Below are 20658 nucleotides of genomic sequence, written 5' to 3' on the forward strand. Positions count from 1 at the left end.
ACGATCTTATTCATCAGTGGCCTTGCCTGTAATTGGAAGAGGGATGGTCCATTAAGACAAAAGAATCTGGAAGGCTCCCTGGCTCTGCAAGTCCCAGACACTTCTACAGGCTCTAGTCTGTCTGTGTTCCTTTTAAAGCGTTCTGCTGAGAACTATATTCAGTAAATGTTACAATGCAAAAATTGTCCAGAGTTATCACTCTGATTGCTTTTGTATTGCTTATTTGACTTTAGAAAATCTTAAATTTAATCTCTTTGCTTATTGACCATCTCTCACTGTCCATTCCTTTTGAACCTAGTATCCCTATGCTGCCCTTAAACCAGGGCTTCCTATCCTGAATTTGGGAAATTGTTTCTGGACCAAAGTACGGGTTCTTACTGCATTTATTATCCTTCGTACTTTTCCTCTTCTAAGAGTCAGCTCTTGCCTCGAGCCTGTAAAGGAAATTTTTGGATACCAATTCTGTCATGTAGCATATTGATTCTCCCTTCTGTTTTGATGTTGCCTGCCAGAGAGTTTTCTATTATCTGTTGAAAAATCTAGATCTGTTGCCTTTATCTAGAGACAGAACTTATTTTATCCCCAGAAAGGCTGCACGTTAGCTGATATATTTTTCTTTCTTTTGTGCAATTATTAGGAAATGCCTTCATTAGGAAGTGAATACTAATAAAATCAGCAGAAATTATTTCTGGGTGTTTGAGCAGACAGATGTACTTAATTTAACTAGTATCTATCAAATTCCTGATATGTGCTGGTCACCTAAGTGGGTAATTTCATATTCATTTTACTTTTTAATCCTTGTGATTTCAGAGTAGGGAAGAACTTCTGTTCATTTTGTTTTATAAGAAATCTGAGCCCAAAAGGATGGTGAACTGTCTTGAGTCCTAAGCCAAGCCTGTGCTTTTCCCGTTGTACTCACCTATTCTCTGGACCAAGTTCTTTGTCAGTTTGCACTCTGTCATAAAGAGTCTGATCCCATCTTTTTGGTGCTTGCTGACAGCTTTTGTCTCAATCCTCCCTCTTCCCCCGGCCCCACATCTGGTCCAGATGATAAGAAATCTCAGGTGCTGCCTCCCTTGGCACTGGCAAACTCTGTAAGCCCCTGTCCATTCGTGGGAACCCTCACTCTGACCCCACCCACTAACCACCATAAAGACCCCAAGGCAGTTTCCTTCCTCTGCTCTTGGGCTATTTTCAGGCCAACTTGGGAAGCGTGCCCTGCTCTCCCCAGAAAGCCTCTTTATGTGAGTAATAAACCTTTTCATACCCCCTTGCCGTGCATGTATGTGCTGGCATCAGTCTCAACATCCAAACCAAATTTTGAGTGGGAGTCCCTCCTGACTTTGTGGGGTGACCAGAACACACTCGGACTCCTTTGCTGTATTTTATTGCTGTGTTTGTGTTTTTCCAGTAAAACATCCCTCAAACTTAATGTAACTTGTATCGCAGCCTGCTTTTATGAGAAAAATAAGCTTCCTTTGTGAACTTTGATAGAACCACTACCAAAGGCCTATCTATGACTATCATATTATAATAGATTGCCAAAGAAAGTTCTCAATTTTCATTATCTCGTAAAGGCAAGTATATAAAATTTACAGAGGGAAAAATTAAGTAATGCAAATGTAATAGGTATATCCTAATACTATGGTATAGATGTTTGTTTTTCTATCACGTTTATTGAGGTTTGATGGTAAAAATCACCTGTTTTAGGTGTTCAGTTCTATGAGTTTTGATAAACATATATAGTAATGTAGCCACTATTACAATTAAAATCTAGAATATTTACGTCACACGAAAGAGTCACCTGGTGCCCTTTTGTAAATAATCTCCTCCTCCCACTACCAGTTTCTGGCAATCGCTGATTTGTTTTCTGTCCCTGAAGTTTCTTCCTTTTCCAGAATGTTATATAAATGTAATCATACAATAACGTAGCCTTTTGTGTCTAACTTCTTTCAGTTAGCACAATGCTTCTGTGCGTCATCCATGTTCTTACATGGATCAGTAGTCTGTTCCTTTGTTTTGCTGACTGGTATTTCAGTGTGTGAATGTGCTACAGTCTGTTTCTCCATTCAACAGTTGATGGGCATTTGGGCTGTTTCCAGGTTTTGAGAATTATGAATAAAACTGCTATGAGCATTTGAGTACAGTATTTTACGTGCACATAGTTTTCCTTTCTCTTGGGTGAATACCTAGGAGTGGCATTGCTGGATTGTATGGTAAATCTGTGTTCGACCTTTATGGAACTGCCAAACTGTTGTCTCCCACCAGCAATGTTGAGAGTCCTAATTGCTCCATATCCTGGCCAGCACTCGGTTACTGTCTTTTTTAAAAGCCATTCTAATAGAGGCATAGTAGTATTTCACTGCTGTTTTAATTTGTGTTTCCCTGAGGATTAATGATGTGAACTTCTTTTCATGTGCCTATTTGCCAGCCCTCTGTCTTCTGATGAAATGCCCGCCTCACATCTTCTGCCCATTTTGTAAATGGGTTTTTTTTTTTATTATTGAGATTTGAGAATTCTTCATCAGATATGCGTTTTGCAAATATTTTCTTCTACTCTGTGGCTTGCTTTTTCGTTTTCTTGATAGTGTCTTTCAAAGACAGTTTTAAATTTTGGTGAAATAATTGATCAGTTTTTCCTTTTAGATTTTGTGCTTTTTTGTGTTCTACCTAGGAAATCTTTACCTAGCCCAAGGTCACAAAGGTTTTTCTCTTATGTTCTAGAAGTTTTAGGTTTTACATTTAGGTCTATGACCTATTTCAAGTTAATTTTTTGTAAATGGTATAAGATATGAGTTGAGGTTCAGTTTTTCTTTTTTATATATGGGTCTCCAGTTGTCCCAGCACTATTCATTGAAGAAACTGTCCTTCTCCGTTTAATAATTTTGGTATCTTTATCGAAAATCAAGTGACTATATATGTGTGGGTCTGTTTCTGGAATCACTGTTCTGTTCCATTGATCTGTACGCCTGTCTTTTCACCAACGACACAGTCTTCATTACTGCAGCTTTACAAGAAGTCTTGAAACCAGCTAGTGTGAGGCCTCGAATTTTCTTTTCTCAGTTTACATAGGCTTCATTCTTTGTTGAATGTTCTATGGATTTTGACAATGTATAATGACATGTATCCACCATTATAGTATAAAGAATACTTTCCCTACCCTAAAACGCCTCTTCATCCCTGCTTCTCCCCAAGCCCCTGGCAACCACTGATCTTTTACTGTCTTCGTAGTTTTCCTTTTCCAGAACATCATATAGTTGGAATCAGACAGTATGTAGCCTTTTCAGATTGGCTTCTTTCACTTAATAATATTTATTTAAGCTTGCCCCTGGTCTTTTTGCGGCTTGATAGCTCATGTCTTTTTAGTGCTGAATAATACTTCATTATATGGATTACTATAGTTCATTTATGCACTCACCTATTGAAGGGCATCTTGGTTACTGCCACGTTTTGACAGTTACAAGTAAAGTGATATGTATGTTATTATAATTAGGAATAAAGTGCAAGGTTTTGTGTGGACATAAGTTTTCAGTTCATTTGGGTAAATACCAAGGAGTGCAGTTGCTGGATTGTTTGGTAAGAATGTGTTTAGTTTTGTAAGAAACTGCCAAACTTTCTTCCAAAGTGGCTGTGCCATTTTGTATTCCTACCAGCAATGAATGAGAGTTCCGCATGCTCCACTCCTCACCAGCATTTGGTGTTGTCAGTGTAAATTTTTCTTTTTCAGAATTGTTTTGGCTATTCTGGGTTTGCTGCTTAGGAGTGGGGCCCGAGGTCTCCCTGTCACTAAGGGAGAGGAAAGGCCATCTGCACCATCGGGATGTGCTGCTGAACTTCGGGAAGGGGAGGACTCAGACTTTTATGGCTCTGTTGGATATAGGTACCAGATTCACCATCCTACCCTGTCCTGTGGGGAAAGGAGGCACCTGAACTGATTTTCAGGGGGTTTGGGCAAGGTTCACAGTGGAGAAGGGAAGCTAATGTGACCTGTAGCTGAGGCCCTTTGGGCTGATTCAGTTACTATTATTGTTCCTTCTACATCTGAATTGTCCTATGTACTTAATAATCCCCATCCACTGAGTTCCAGAACAAATTCTCTCATAGAAAAGAGCCACACAGAGAGAAATGCTATTACCCTTGAGTTCCCACAAGCCTAATGACCCCTCTGAGCTAGTCTTTATGACTAATGATTTTCCTGCTTGGAGCCTCTGGCAAAGGGAGGCAGCCTCCCCCTAGAGGCCCCCTTGGGATTTTGGACTTGTATCCAGCCTTACCATGGCCTGCATGGGTCAAAGTGGGAAACATACTGAGTCTCTGAAAGTTTTATAAAAATGCTCTTATCCCTCTTGCACCTGACCCTTCTGGGTAAAAGGGCTGAATTTGAGCAGGGGATGATTAAAAAAAGGTAACTTTAAAACTAATGGAAAGGAATACGCTGATTTTGTGGAGATGGAGAAAGAGCAACAATGCTGACACCTGGGGAGAGTACCTCAGATTCTGGGAGGTGTGGAGAGGGAAGGACAGTAATGACCTTTGTCTTTCAGAGCCACCCGTGGAGCATCTGTCATGCATGCTGTCCATCTTTCCTAGGGCCTTTACCGTATTAATCATAGTTATTTAAGGTCCTGGTCCTAGGGTTCCAACATGTGGGTCATTCTGTCTGTATCTCTTGGTTACTTTATCTCTTGATGATGGATTTCTTTTTGTTTTTTCTTCTTTGTGTATCATACATTTTGCTTGAATGCTAGACATACTGCGAAGGACCGTAGAGACTGACGTCATAGTACTTATGCCTGGAAATGGGCGTGGGGGAGTGACCTCAGGTGGGGTTTTCTTGTCACTGACAAGACCTTCAGTGCATCAGAGGCGTCATGTTCTTGTAGCAGTGGGCTGCTTTTACCTGGTGCTTAGTGTCGGGGCTGGACTGCAGGAAAGTTTTTGTCACTGATTTTGCTCCCGTTTATCTTTCAGCCGTCTTTGCAAGCCTGCCCTGCAGAGGGCCATCTCTTCTCCATATCGGTACCTCTCCCTCAGCCAGTTACTGCTACTGCGTATTCCTTGATGCCGGGCTCAGGGTGGGGCCCAGCTGGGGGTTCTCTGTTTCCTTGGTGCAGCTTCCTTCTTAGGCAGGCCCTGTGTGCCCGTGTCTCCAGGACGAGGCTTTCTCAGCTTTCTCTCCTCCCCCTCCTCTCCTGGTAGTCAGACTGCCTTGACCCACCCTCAGCTTGGCATTGTGTGAGATCAGCAGCCCGAGATGATTTTCTGCCCCTCCTCCAGAGGGAGACGTCTTTGTTTCTGTCCTTTCTCCGGCAACAGTGACTCTGCCTGTGTTCTTGCAGACGATTTCCTGTCCTGCCTCCTCAGGCAGACTGATGTACCTCTGCTTCTCCCCAGAGGTAGTGAATCTTTGCCTAAGCCCCATGGGTGAGTGAGTTTCCTGCTCTACCCTCAGCAACTTAAAGCTTCTGCCTCTTAGGAGAGGGAAGAGGCAGGGCTTTCTGCCTGACCCCTGTTGCCTCCCATCACCAGCCTTATACTGTGCCACGAAAGTGGGCTCTCTCCAGGCTTCTGCCCTGCTCCTGGTTTTTCTCGTGAGCACCTGATGGAGGCTCCTGGAGAAGAGCTTGCGTGTGTGTGGACTCACTTTGTCCCAGGCTGCTTCAGTACTAGCCCTTGTTTTAGATTTTATTAAAATGATAGTAGATTTCATCTTATCTGGTTGCATGACAGCCACCTCTTTCTCCAGTGCTCTTCCAGAAGTGGGAGAATTCGTGTGGCTCCTGTCTCTTTGGAGGGGCTTATCTTTCTTTCAAATTTTTTCTCAGCTCTCTGACAGGATCAAGACAAATTATGATTTTGTTAGACTGTCTGACTTGGTCTTGTTGTTAGGATGGGAGCAAATTTTTTTGCAGCTTTCTACATGTTAAGCAGAAGTGTAAACCTGCTAGAATTTGATTCAGAAGAAAGGGGTTCAACTCCTGGCTCTGTCATTTATGGTCTGTAGTCTCCGCTGAGTCGCTGTTTCCTCAGTTACAAGGTGGGAAGAAGAATAATAGCAAGGATAAGTGTTATAATAGATTTGTCAGTGGAGCAGAAGGGGCTCTTTGGAGGGTTAACCGAAACGATGCCTGTGACAGCACCTTAAACTAGAAACTGCTGTAGCGTAATAGCGATCATTATTTTCTAAGATGCCACTTCCTTTTTACTGTTTCAGAAATGATCTTCAGGACACAGAAATCAGTCCAAGATGGAATCGTCGCACAAGATCAGCTGAAAGTGCTGAGATGGAGCCAAGAAATAAGCGAAATAGGAATTAGCGTGGGCTTCTGCCAACTTTCCCAACATAGTGATCAGAATGTCGTACTTTGTGTTGCCAAATAGATTTCATATCCATCTCATATTCATACTCACAAATGCCCAAGTGAAGATGCTGAATTCTAAATATTGTGGTTAACTGATTTTCATTCTTTTCTGCCTTTCCGGGGGAAAAAAAATTTACAAAACATCCTCACCTCCTGCCTCTGAAACATCTCTCTCTCAAATTATGGACATCTGCACGTTCACCAGCTTTGCAGAGTTCATAGACTTTTTGGCAAAGTGTTTTTGTTTCTAAATTTCAGAATTTAAACCATCTTCCTTCTCTTCCATGGAGAAACCACCTTCAGAAAAGGATTCTTCAACATTTCCACCACAAGGAGCAGTTGAGGAGTTAAGAGCCTCCATGTTTTTGGAATGGCAGGATGTCCTACTCACATCCTTGGCGTGTGTAAGCACCTGATCCTGGATGCCAGCATAGCTGCCTGTGACCGCAGTCACCTGGTGGTTATTGCCCAAGTTTAATGTGGTCGCTCGTTAGACCTGTGTCTCGCGCATTCTTGGAGTAGGATGTTACTATTGTAATTTAAAGCCACAAACAACAACTTTGAAACATTGGGCATATTCTTCGGGAATGGCACTTAACAATGATTAGTTAGTCTTTCTTTTCACTTGGGTAAATCAAATTTTTAATACTTTGAATCCCAGCTATTAAAAAAGAATGCAGTAAATGGATTTTATAAATGAATAAACTCTCTATCAACTTAAAATAATGTGCTTAGACAGTACCCTGTGAATAGTTGAGTACAAATCATTGCGAGGGGTTGGTCGGAAATTATCCCTGTGCCAAATGTCCACCAGTTCCCGCTTCCCCCAGAGTTCCTCGTGCCTCTCTCTGGCATGTCCGAGTCGCCCCTACTCCCAGCCCCTGCCACCGCCCAACCCAAACACATCAACTTTCAAATAACGTGACAGCAAAGTGACAATGTTACGACAACAAATTTATGAATGTACCAGGGACTTTTGTGACTTCCCCCTTCCAAAGAATATCTCCATTGACTTTGGCTTTTTGATATGTTTTTGGGTTTCTGGATAACGTGTAGAGTTTTGTTATGACTTAGAGTTAAGTGTTTCACACTTAATGGCCATTTATTTTCTTTATGAGTCCCTTGAGCTTCAAATGTTATATAAGAATTTGTCATAGTCATTTCATCTGCTTAAAATCATGAGGGATGCATTAAGGAAACTAAAAGCAGCGCCACTCACTGAATCTATCAAAGGATGTGATATGAGGTCAGTGAGCAATATCAAACAAAATAGGGTTTAACATTGATGTGATATTTATGTCACAGAGTTGCCAGAAATTATGCTAAAATGAAAACTGCTTGTTTTCATTAAAAATTACACATCTGCTATAAATTAAACGAAGTAATTACTACTTTAATTGCATTAAAAGGAGTTTGATTGGCAGTGGTGAGACCTGAGATAGGGAACCAGGCAAGAGAATTCGTTCAGTAAGTATTTGGTTATCTACTTAGGTAGGCCGCAGTGACTGTGCTGAGCCCTGGGAATATACAGGTGACCAGAGACCATCGGAACCAGTGTTCCCGGGGGGTGGGGAGGGGGGGATTTTTGCCACCCTGGGACATTTGGCAATGTGTGGAGATAACTTTGGCTGTCACAGCTGTAGGGTGGGAGGGTTGCTACTGGTATGAGTGGGTAGAGGCCTGGGATGCTGCTAAACATCCTACAGTGCACAGGCCGAGCCCCATGGAGTGTGTGCTCGGCCCGCCATAGCAGAGTACCACGGACAGCGGGGCTTAAATCAGAGAAATTTGTCTTTTTCCCAGTGTTCTGGAGGCTTGCAGCCCAAGATCAAGTTGTCAGTAGGGTTGATTTCTTCTGAAATCGCTCTCCTTGGCTTGCAGACGGCCACCTTCTCCCTGTGTCCTCACATGATCTTTCCTCGTTGGTCACACATGTCTGGGTCCTAATCCCCCCCTGCCCGCACCTTTTTTTGTTTTAAAGATTGGCGCCTGAGCTAACATCTGTTGCCAATCTTCCTTTTTTCCCTCTTCCTTCTTCTTCTCCCCAAAGCCCCCCGATACATAGTTGTATATTCTAGTTGTAGGGCGCTGCCCCAGCATGGCCTGATGAGTGGTGCCATTCTGCACCCAGGATCAGAAGCAGCAAAACCCCGGGCTGCCCGAGAACTTAACCACTTGGCCACGGGGCGGCCCCCTAATCTCCTCTTATAGGGACACCATGACCTCATTTTACCTTAATTACCACTTTAAAGACCCTCTCTCCAAATGCAATCACATTCTGAGGTACTGGGGCTAGGACTTCAGTATGTGAATGGCAGGGGAGGGGGCCGTACAGCTTAGCCTGGAACATCCACAGTAAAGAATTATCGAGTCCAAATGTCAGTGGTGCCAAGATTCAGAAACTCCTCCCAACTCTACTTGGAAACTAAGACCTAAAGGGTATTTGCTGAGCTCTGTTTATTAGCACTTAGCATACGTTTAATATTCATGCACTGAAAGAAAGATGTTTTTATATCTATTTGAGAATAAGGAACTTTAGGCTAAGTATTAGATCTGGGATTGAAACTGATAAGCTTCTGATTCCAAAATTGATCTTTTAGTGAAAATATGATCTTCATCACTGGCTCATACTTTTGACCTCCTCACTCCCCTCCAGGGTATAACAGCTCCGTGAGTACGTCACCTCACAATGGCAGTGATACTCACGGTGTGGGAGGGTGCAGGTGAGCTGCTACCTGTAATTCAGAAAAGGACATCCAGGTGGCTCTGACAGTCAGGCCATCCTTTCATCCTCTGATCCCTTCTCTCTTCTTATACCCCTCATTGGGATCACTGGTCTAGTTGAAAAAGTCATTCGCACACGTAAGACAATGTGAGTAATATAGGGAGGGTGATAGCGTTTAAAAACTAACTCAGACTGTAAAGATTTATGTCAACAGGGTAGACGAAATAGGGAGAGAAGACTTTGTGGAGGATTTTCCTTCCTTGCGGCCCTTGGCCCTGTAGAATGAGAAGAAAGCAACTATCAAGACCACTACACTAATGAAGTTACTGTGGTTGAATACGACATCTGCCTCTGAGTTTTCTTAGAATCAGGGAAAAGGCAGAAACACTGGATTACAAAATTGGCAGCATCTGATAAAAGAAAACAGCAATTCTTCAAATGATACACATTTTTCCTATTATTTTTTTAATTATAAAAATTATGATCATTAGAGGGGGAAAGTCCTCACAACCCTTGACTTCATTACCGTTTTGGTAACCTTTCTTTAGTTTTAGTCAGGGTGTTTCAGACATCCTCAGCGATAACCATCTGGCCTATGAACAGGTCACACCAGCACTGACACTGCCTTGTTACTGGCTCCATGTCCCCACTTAGACTTAGGCCTTTTCGGGGCGTTCCCCATCCCCTTCCAAGATGTCCAGGTATCCCTGGCTTCAGACTGTTGAGAATACAGGCACAAGTCCGTGCCTGAGCACGTTGCTGCTCTCTTGACAGACTCCTGCTGGGTATCTGCCACCCTTTCCAGTGCTCTGTCACGTGTACCGCTGCTGGTCCTGCTGGAGAATCCAGCCTTGCCTGGGATGCCAGCTCCTGATGCATCCCCGAGGTGCGAACCTGCTGGGTGCCAGACATCCTCCCCTTCCTGTTGGTCTCACTGATCCTTGGCCTTGCTGTATTCCAGGTGGAAACAATGCAAGTGCTCTCCCAGCTTGGCAGTACTGTCACCTCGACCCACAGCGTCCCTCATAAAAAATTTGCTTCTTCTCCATCTTCGTCTTTCGCCCTTTTTCCTCTCCCTTTCTCCGTTACCTTCTCTTTCCTCTCTCCCTCCCCTGTCTTCCCTCAGCCATCATGACTATATGTCACATAGTGCGCAAAACAAAGAGAAAACCTTGCCCTGGTGGAACTTGTAGACCAGAAAGGAGATGAACATTCATCAAATAATTACGCAAATCACAGTTGTGATAAGTGCAACAAGCAGAGGTATGTGGCCCTTTGAAAGCATGTAATAAAGGGATTTCATTTTTGCCCGAAAACTCTAGGGAGCTTGAAAATCAGTCCAAGGGGGTCATATTAATCACCATATTCCCGCCTCGTCCTCAGTGTCCCCCATCCCGAGGAAGCTGTGCACATATCTTTTGACACCTTTGGTCCAAAACACAAAGTATCAAAATTCTCAAATAGATGCCTTTGTGCCCACTAACTTCACAGCTATGTCAGACAAGCTGGGCAGGTCAGAATTTCATATGACTTAGAACCAACTCCACACTAGATACACATGTGCACACACCGCTTTCCTCAGTTTCTCACAAAACACTTGCACAGTACGTTATCAGTACTCTAATGACTGCATCATGAACCCATCTGAATCGTGTGCCACATTTGTACAGAGTCTCCTATTCTTGGACATTTAAGTTACTTCCACTTTTTTTCCAGTTATAAGTAGAATTCCTTAGGTTAGATTCCCAGAAATGGAATTGTTGGAACACTAACTCTTAATAAAATATATGGGCAGATTTTTTTCAAAATAGAGGACACTAGGATATTAAATTCCAAAGGGAATTTGTTCTGTGGGTTTTTAAATAATGGTCATTAAAAAATATCTTAGAGCTCTTCAGTGGGAATACACAGCAAGTACAGAAGCTCTCATATGGCCGCTACTTCAGTTCACCGTCAAAGCTGGCAGTCGCAGACTGAAGGGCACCGAGGAAAGAATTCTATAGGGTTATAAGCAAACACAGGCCAGGAGTCCTTTGGGTGTTCTGACTTGACTGCATTTAGGATCTCTGAGGGGAATGGCTCGAGAACCCTGTATGGTATTTCATACCTGGACTGGATACATTCTCTGGCAAGATTCTAGAGCTGTCATTATTCTAGTGCTGGCTAGAGAAGGGTCCAGCTGCTTTGGGTGCTAGATGAAAAGATGACAAGGTTGACAGCCTCTTATGAATGTCGTTACTTGAATGGGGGCCCAGATGGGCTCGGGACCAGCAGGCAGGGCCCCAGATTGCAGTTTGGGAACTATGGAAGTGCATAATTGAAACCCCCGACTTCCACGTGGCATTGTTTACTTCCATTTGGATCACATAAAAACTGCAGCACAATCTTAAAAGAATTTTATAATTTCTTTTGTGCAACACTGGATTTTGAGCCACCTTGACTTTTCCATGCCTGACAGCCTGTGTGAACTGCAGAATGCACTTCTAGATAACCTCGAGTTTACTGTCGAATGGAGCTGTTTAATATTAACTGTTTGAATTCTGAAGAATATCTGCTGAAAACCTTCTTATTTGTCAGCATTAATTTCTGAAACCATGACATCTACGTACAACAATTTCTTTCATATTTTTGATACATGGTGTTGAGTTATCTAAAGTTAAAAGCTTGAAGGAGGAGGAAGAGCTGAGATAGGACCTGTGGTAACATAACTTAAGGCTGAAATCTTACACACCTTGTCACGGTTTAACAGAAATACAGACACGTTTTGTCTGCTGTAGAGAGACACATTTTGCCTAGATCTATCTATTTCAAGATCATACAGTTTCAATCATTGCTGATTTCTGTCCAGAAGTGGAAAATAGATGAATAAATGTCATACCTTATTCAGGGCAGGTTTTTTGTTTTTCTTGCAAAGTAAAAGAATATAGTAGTGATGAATTTGGGGATAGTTGTGTTTAAACCTACTTGTTCCTCATGCAAGACATTAGATTGAGAGACCCAGACTTCACTGTTAAAAATTTTGATAGGCAAACGGTACTTGCTAAAGGATGTTCTGTAGTAAGAATGAACTAGAACCCAGAAGAAAGGAGTGGGATACAAAAGGCAGTTGTGAGCAAAGAAATTGGTAAACACATTGGAAATCTAAATAAACATAGACTAAAAGAAAAACAGACTTAATGGAGGGTGGTTGAAACCCGGTGGAAGTGTAAAGTATTACATGATAACATGGTGCCTGGGCGAGGGAGTCAGAATACGGAGGCTTCTGAGGCCCTTAGTCATGTCCGGGAAGCACTGACCCACTTTACACCTTAAATTAAGGTCCATTTTAAAGTTTTAAGGGTAACTAGCAATGTGTAGAAACAATGTAGTGTGTTCCAAGCCAGAAAATGGGATTAAGGAAAACTTGATCAAACCACTACAAGGCAGAAAAAGTTACAAAAATAACTAAGAAAATGTGTGGTGAATAGAAAACAGAGCAAAATGGTCCAGTGAGCCCGAATCCAGCAGTAATCACTATAAATAGATATGTGATTAAACTCGCCTCTCGTGATAGCTAACGTTTGTTAAGTGCAGTCCGTGCCAGGCACTGTTGTAAGGGCTCCGTCAGTATTGACTCATTTAGATGTTACAGCAACCTTATGTTTATTTTTTTTTTTTTATTAATGTTATGATAGATTACAACCTTGTGAGATTTCAGTTGTACATTTTTGTTAGTCATGTGTGGGTACACCACTTCCCCCTCTGTGCCCTCCCCCCACCCCCCCCCCCCCTTTAGCGTGGTAACCACCGATCAGATCTCCTTGTCAATATATTAACTTCCACCTATGAGTGGAGTCACATAGAGTTCATCTTTCTCTGACTGGCTTATTTCGCTTAACATAATACCCTCGAGGTCCATCCACATTGCTGCGAATGGGCCAGTTTTGTCTTTTTATGGCTGAGTAGTATTCCATTGTGTATATATACCATATCTTCTTTATCCAATCATCAGTTTCTAGGCATGTAGGCTGGTTCCACATCTTGGCTATTGTAAATAATGCTGCGATGAACATAGGGGTGCAAGGGACTCTTGGGATTTCTGATTTCAGGTTCTTAGGATAGATACCCAGTAATGGGATGGCTGGGTCATAGGGTATTTCTATTTTTAACTTTTTGAGAAATCTCCATACTGTTTTCCATAGTGGCTGTACCAGTTTGCATTCCCACCAACAGTGTATGAGGGTTCCTTTTTCTCCACAACCTCTCCAACATTTGTCGCTCTTGGTTTTGGATGTTTTTGCCAATCTAATGGGTGTAAGGTGATATCTTAGTGTAGTTTTGATTTGCATTTCCCTGATGATTAGCGATGATGAACATCTTTTCATGTGTCTATTGGCCATATTCATATCTTCTTTTGAGAAATGTCTGTTCATGTCCTCTGCCCATTTTTTGATCAGGTTGTTTGTTTTTTCGTTGTTAAGCCGTGTGAGTTCTTTGTATATTATGGAGATTAACCCTTTGTCGGATAAGTGGCTTGTAAATATTTTTTCCCAATTAGTGAGCTGTTTTTTTGTTTCAATCCTGTTTTCCCTTGCCTTGAAGAAGCTCTTTAGTCTGATGAAGTCTCATTTGTTTATTCTTTCTATTGTTTCCCTCAACTGAGGAGTTACAGTGTCCGAAAAGATTCTTTTGAAACTGATGTCAAAGAGTGTACTGCCTATATTCTCTTCTAGAAGACTTGTTGTTTCAGGCCTAATCTTTAGGTCTCTGATCCATTTTGAGTTTATTTTGGTGTGTGGTGAAAAAGAATGGTCAATTTTCAATCTTTTGCATGTGGCTGTCCAGTTTTCCCAGCACCGTTTGTTGAAGAGACTTTCTTTTCTCCATTGTGGGCCCTCAGCTCCTTTGTCGAAGATTAGCTGTCCATAGATGTGTGGTTTTATCTCTGGGCTTTCAATTCTGTTCCATTGATCTGTGGACCTGTTTTTGTACCAGTACCATGCATTTTGATCACTGTAGCTTTGTAGTATGTTTTGAAATCGGGGATTGTGATTCCGCCGGCTTTGTTTTTCTTGCTCAGGATTGCTTTAGCAATTCGCGGTCTTTTGTTGCCCCACATGAATTTTAGGATTCTTTGTTCAATTTCTGTGAAGAATGTTCTTGGGATTGCAGCAACCTTATGTTTTACAGATAAGGAAACTGAGAGAAGTTAAGACATATTGTAAGAATGCACATTCAGTATGTGTGACAGAGTTTCTCAGATTGGATTTTAGAAAATGAACAATCTGTCTTTATGCAATTTACAGGAAACATAATCACACAGGAAGCAAAAAGGTAGGAAGAAATGCCAGACGAAGCTCCTGAGATGTGGCAGTGATTGTAACAAATGAGCCATAGGCCTTTTTCTCGTTTCACGGTGAACTAGTGAAAACTCAGGAGAGATGGGGCTTGGGCTAGCTTTTAAGAAGGGGTACACTCTGCATTAGCAGAAAGGAGCAGGGAGGACGCCCTAGACAGGATCGATCCTCGCCTACTCCTGCTGCAGGCGGGGAGGGGGCTGTCCCTGGAGGGACCGAAGGCCAGCTGTGCGGAAGTCGGCTCCTGTGCCTCTGCTGCCGCCTGCTGCGCCCTTCCCTAGGAACACACCACCAAATGCTGCCTGTCATCTGCCCGCAGCCCTTCCTCACCTCGTTCTCGTCAGCTCCCCGACTTGGTAAAGGGCAGACGGTGTCCTTAGGTGAATATTCACTAGTACTGTGTTAGGACGTGACGATAAAGGAGGCACGAGAAAGAAGCGTTCCCTGCCCAAATGGAGCTTCAGTCTGATCAACCCAGCCCTCCTAGGAGTGGATCCCTCTGCTTCGTCCCCGATAAAAGAGGGCACTTTAACCACAATCTAGAATGGCAGAGCTGGAGGGTCCTTAGCTATCATCTAGTTCAATCCCGTAGTTTTATAGTTTGGAAACTTATTCAGTGAGGGCATAAGACTTAGGGTGCCTTCTGGCTGCAGCATTCCAAGCATCCAAGTTTCTGGTGGAACTTCTGGCTGAGACAGTCCTAGAAAGGAGTGCAAGAGAGTACAGTGCCCTCGGTGTACCCTGCGTGTGACTACGCCCTGCACGTGGAGGGCAGCACTGAAAGCAACAGCTGAAACCCAGTTCTCCAGCTGAGGGCAGAGGAAGGAAGGGTGCCTCGGATGTTTCTCTGAGGCTGCTTTGAATCCTGATGAAACTAAATCCGGGCAAGTCAAGGCCCCCGCTGATCTGGTGACTCCTGGCTGGTGGCTCTGCTGACTCTTGCGGGCCCGGGACCTAGCAGGGACTTCACCTAAGGCAGGATTGATTGCTCCCTCTCTGTCCTTTCTAAGGAGAGACATCTGGGTCTAAGGTTCCAGACAGGAAGTCACTGCGGGTGAGAAAGGGGCTTGTGTCTCCATTCCTCTCTGCAGTCACTTCAAATCTATTCAAACCATCCCACACTCAGGCCTCCTAGTTCACTGACCTCCTCACTTCTGATAGATTCTTACAGTGCCACCTCCTCACCTGGCCCCCCTAGTCATGCCCTTGACTTCTGTACCACCACTGAATCTATTTCAGGTGTCCCACTCTGACCTCCTAGCCATATGTCTGTCCCCATGCCAACATTTCTTTGACACCACTGAGACCCTTATTCCTTCAACCTTACCACTTTTTCACTGTGTCACTCTGCCCACATGTTCTCACTTCCCACATGATTTGGTTTAGATTCCACGGCCCCTCACAACATACTCTTGCCTCTCCCCTCCATCAAACTCCCTAGCAAGTTTCCTCCCTTACCTACCCACGCTCTTCCTACCTCACCAGCCGCCCTTTCTCAGTCTCCTTTGCTGGGAGCCTCGTTCTCTGCCTGACCTCTAACCTCTGATGTAAAAAAGTGCCCCAGAACCTAGTCTTTGGGCCTCTTTCCTTCTCTAGCCATGTTTTCTCCCCAGTTGTTTTCATCCAGTCACTTGGCTTTAAATTCTATCTCTTTGCTAATAATTCTCAAATTATTCCTTTTCCCTGAGTTTCAGATGGGTTTGCTTGACATTTCCACCTGGCTAAGGGGCATCCCAAACTTAGCATGTCCAGAACAGAACTCTCGATTCCCATCCCCTCCCCTCACACCTGCTTCTCCATTTCACTCCATTATGCCTCCACCATTCACACAGTTGCTCAGGCCAAAACCTTAGTAATGGGTTGAACGAGCAGGATGCATGGGGTTAATTAATTAGGAACTATTTTTACCTCCTCCTACCCTTTCAAAATGTATTCAGAGGGTCTTCTGCCCCCAGATGAAGATTCCTGTGGCCTATCACTTTGATTTATGGTCTATGACTATGATCACTCTTAGGTAATACAAAAAATTCTATAGTCCAAAGTTAAAATGTCTAGTCTCATGTAATAATAACAATTCTGACCTTGCACTTGGTTTTTAGTTACATACTCTCCCAGCTGGAGCCTGCTATAGATCGGCTCCTCGCAGTGGGTGGGTGGGTGTGTATGGGGAGAGAGGGGTTCCTTGTGGAGAGGTCCCTCCAGGCCCTGCTTTATACTTTCATCTACCCTCCACCGTCTGACCGTTGATTTGAGGAGTGGAGAGAGGGAGGAGGAGAACGGGAGCAGGGTAGCTCTTTCCTGACTGGTAGGATCATAAAATGCTTCACCCGCTGGGCCTGGCAGGTAGTTCAAGTTGGCGCTCATGGGTGCTACAGAGGTCCCACTGGGCAAGTGCAGACATTTTCCTCCAGGTGGCAGTTTTCCCCTGAATGTTTGGTTTTCTGTGGTCTGTTGGGGATGCCGTTGCTTTTCTGGGCAATCCTCTTGAAGCTTTAAAATGGCTCCAGGGCAGCTTCCCTGAGTAGCCTATACACGTTTGGTACACGTGAAACCCTCATTCATTCTTTTCTCTCAGAAACCCTAGACTGCAGATCAGCCCCAGTGTAGCAACCCTCCTTGGTTCTGGCACCAAAACAGTCAGCCAGCTTATCTCTTACTCTCTAGATCGCCGTTCTCCAACAGAATCTTCTGCAGTGTTGGAAATGTTCTGTATCTGTGCTGTCCAGTGTGGTAGCCACCAGCCGCATGTGGCTGTTGAGCACTTGAAATGCTGGTGCAGCTGAGGAACGGAATCTTTATTTCTTTTTTAGCTAAATAGCCGTGTGAGACTAGTGTTGACTCTACTGGAAAGAGCAGCTGTCGATTTTCAGGCTGGTGAGTGGGACGTTGGTCCACCATGCCTCTCCCAACTGCAGGGAACATAGACACTTTCTCACTCTGAGTGGCCCTGCTGAAGGCCCTCTCACTTCATTAAAGCGAAGGGACAAGCACCCCACACCCTTCTCTCTGGGAAGAGGGGAGAGGGGGCCCCGCTTCATTCCAAAGAGTGAAGTTCATTCCGAAGAAATCAGAAACACCCTCCAGACCCTTTTTCGCACCTTCCTGGTGGTTGAAGGGTTCATCGTGCAACCAGTTTTTAGTTAAGTCATTGCTGCAAGTTCTGCTAGATCATTTGTCTCAAAATTCTCTTTGGCCCCTGATATTAATTGTCATTTCTCAACCACAACATTTTAATGTTGTGTTATATTTAGAATGCATCTTGGTCTCTATGAGGTTGACGACTTTAGATAGCACGTGTAAATGGAAACATTCAGCATCTGTCTTTCTGTGACTGGCTTATTTCACTTAGCATAATGTCCTCAAGGTTCATCCATATGGTAGCATGTGACCAGATTTCCTTTTGAAGCTGAATAATATTCCATTGTATGTATATACCGCATTTTCTTTTTCCATTCATCCATTGATGGACGTTTAGGTTGCTTCCACCTCTTGGCTATTGTGAGTAATGCATTGAACATGGTTACGCAAATATCTCTTTGAGGTCCTGCTTTCACCCAGAAGTGGGATTGCTGGATCATGGTAGTTCTGTTTTTAAGTTTTTGAGAACCTCCATAACTGTTTTACATAGTGGCTGCACCATTTTACAATCCCACCAACAGTGCACCAGGGTTCCAATTTCTACACATTCTCATCAACGCTTGTGATTTTCTGGTTTTTCGATAGTGGCCATCCTAACAAGTATGAGATGATACCTCATTGTGATTTTGATTTGCTTCCTCTAATAATTAATGATGTTGAGCATCTTTTAATATGCTTGTTGGCCATTTATATATCTTCCTTGGAGAAATGTTGATTCAAGTCTTTTGCCTGTTTTTTAATTGAGTTATTTGGTCTTTTGTTGTTGAGTTGTAGAACTCATCTTTGATCTTTTGACTTTGCCCACCACATCCTACCCATCACCAGATTTTATTGGCACTGCCTTCAGAATGTCTCCTTTATCTGAGCACTCCTCAACCCCTTTATGGCTGCCGAGTTCGTCTAAGCCACCATCATCTCAACAAGGCTACTGCTCCAGCCTCCTAACTAATCTCTCTCCATCCACACTTACCTACTAGAGTGGATTCTTCCCGCAGAAGCCGTCTTTTGGAAATGTAGATCAGATATTATTCTCCTCCTTCAAATCTTCTAAAGACTGCCCCATGTACTTAAAATAACCCTGTTTCTTACCATCACTTACACTGACCTGGAAGGTCTGGGCTCTGTCCACTTTCCCGCTGTTTGCTGGGCTATGGCCACACAACCTTACAGTCCATCACTCCAGCCCACTGGGCTTGTTCCCACTTCAGAACCTTTACTGTTTCCTCTGTGTGGAATTATCTCCTGGATCTTCACATGATTGCCTGCTCCTCATCAGTCGGAGAGCTGCTCAAATGTCACCTTCTCATCCAAGCCTTCCTAGACCCCTCTTTCTAAAATACTTCCTTCCTCCTCCAAGTTATTATCTGTCCTAGAAGTGACTTTCTTTTCTTCATAGTATGCATGGTCCAAAGTTATTTATTTGCCTGCTTGTTTCTCATTTGTCTTCCCTACCACAATGTAAGCTCTGTGGGAGGAGGGACTGTCATGGTTACTACTGAGTCTGCCACGCCTAGAAGAGTGTCTGCTACATAGTAGGAGTTCGGAAACCATCAAAGGAAACGGAAAACCAAAAACAATTTGTTTACTTCCTATCTTCCCTGGCTGGAATGGGAGGTCACTGAGACCTGGGGGCCTTCTCTGTGTGGTGCTCACCTCCGGACCCCCGGTGCTCTGAGCAGCATTGAAGCCCAGCGGGTGAGCACTAAAGAGATGTTGAAGGAGTCCTTGCAGGAGAAGCAGAGAGATCTGGCTAACTGGGTCAGAGGCCCGTTGGAGCCATTTCCTCCTTTCTTCAGTTTGTCTTCCCTTCTACCTGCACTTCAGCTGTCCCAGAAATGCTTGATTCAACTGGATGAAATAACACCAATTACGTCATTTAAGTGAACTGCTCACCACTTATTCCAAATCATCAAGACTTAATACCAATTATATTTATCCTCCTTAGGTGTATGGTAATCTTTATTGTAAGCGTATTCGATTACAACACTAAATGCTTCTCTCACTTTATGAAGTTTGTTGCTTTTCTAGTGTGGACATGCTCTCCCAACTAAAAAAATGTTACAGAGAACACCAGTGAGGGCCTCAACTATGGGAAGTATTTTCTATCTTTATGTAAAGCTCACTTAGAGTCTTATTTCTTTGTGTCTAAACTCAATTTTGCTTTGAACCTTTGTGTTAACCCACCTGTTGGACACATAAATCTTCATTTGAAAATGGATAAGAAACTCCTAATGCTAAAAGCTGTTCCTCCATCTTCCTGGGTGCCTTCAAGGGTTTTGTTAATAACTTTCCTTTTGATTTAACAGATTATCCTGGAGTCGCTGTGTCATATTGAAATGTTCAGCCCTGCCATCTCTTTTCTCTGGAGGCTTTGTGACAAGAAGAGCAGAGGTTTTTGTTCTGGAGACAAAGCTCTGCTCTTGTGGGCATGTTGATTCATTCTCATCAGGGGACGGATGACGGGTTGTCTGAGGATTAATGCAGTGTGATCATGACAAAATAAAAGACGCCTGAGATACTGTTTTAGGTTTCTTGTTCTTAAGTTAAAGATCTCATAAAATTTTGGAGCTTGAAATCAACCTTTCAGCCTGCCTAGTTCAGCCTCATTATTTTGCAGATGAAGATACAAAATTCAGAGAGAAGGAGTGCTTCTGCCAAGGTCACACAGGTGAGATGCAAGGTCAGAGGGAAAGCTGAAATTCCATCTGGGCACGTGAAGGTTAGGTACCAATGCAATGTTAAAAGTATTAATCGCTCACTGTGGGATCTTGAGTGAGTCCTCTAACCTTTTCATTTATGTTTCTTATCTGTGAAATGGGCACACCACTTCCTGCCTCCCCACTTTCCAGAGAAAAGACTAGATGAGTATTACAGTTATCATCAGATTATTTTATTAAGTGTTCAGTTGTACGTGGAATAGTGCTGGCCGTCTTACAGAAAGAGAAGCAATAGCATCATAATGGCTTTAATTAATTTACTTTTATGCAGTACATTATCATGGTTCATTATTCATAAGGTACAAAGAATATACAATAAGAAGGCTGCCTGCCACCACCATTTTCCAGCCATCGAATTCCCCTCCCTGGAGGCAACCAGT

General features: G+C 43.3%; 1 protein-coding gene across 11 annotated transcripts in view; it reads left to right on the forward strand.

Annotated features, from left to right (window-relative positions):
- RAD18 (RAD18 E3 ubiquitin protein ligase) overlaps positions 1–20082 on the forward strand; it is a 161013-nt gene extending 140931 nt beyond the window's left edge. For 8 of the 11 annotated variants that reach the window (XM_023620038.2, XM_005600404.4, XM_070238547.1 and 5 more), the window contains one exon: positions 19868–20082. In XM_023620038.2, the coding sequence (XP_023475806.2) occupies positions 19868–20021 (154 nt within the window). In that variant the 3' untranslated portion in view covers positions 20022–20082. Of the gene's footprint in view, positions 1–6214; positions 7086–19867 lie in introns of those variants that run through there. The other 3 variants (XM_001495792.5, XM_005600405.4, XM_070238546.1) reach the window with 1 other exon arrangement.
- Positions 20083–20658: the final 576 nt, after the last annotated feature.

The sequence above is a fragment of the Equus caballus genome, chromosome 16 (genome assembly GCF_041296265.1).
Source record: "Equus caballus isolate H_3958 breed thoroughbred chromosome 16, TB-T2T, whole genome shotgun sequence".
Taxonomy (NCBI): Eukaryota; Metazoa; Chordata; class Mammalia; order Perissodactyla; family Equidae; genus Equus; species Equus caballus.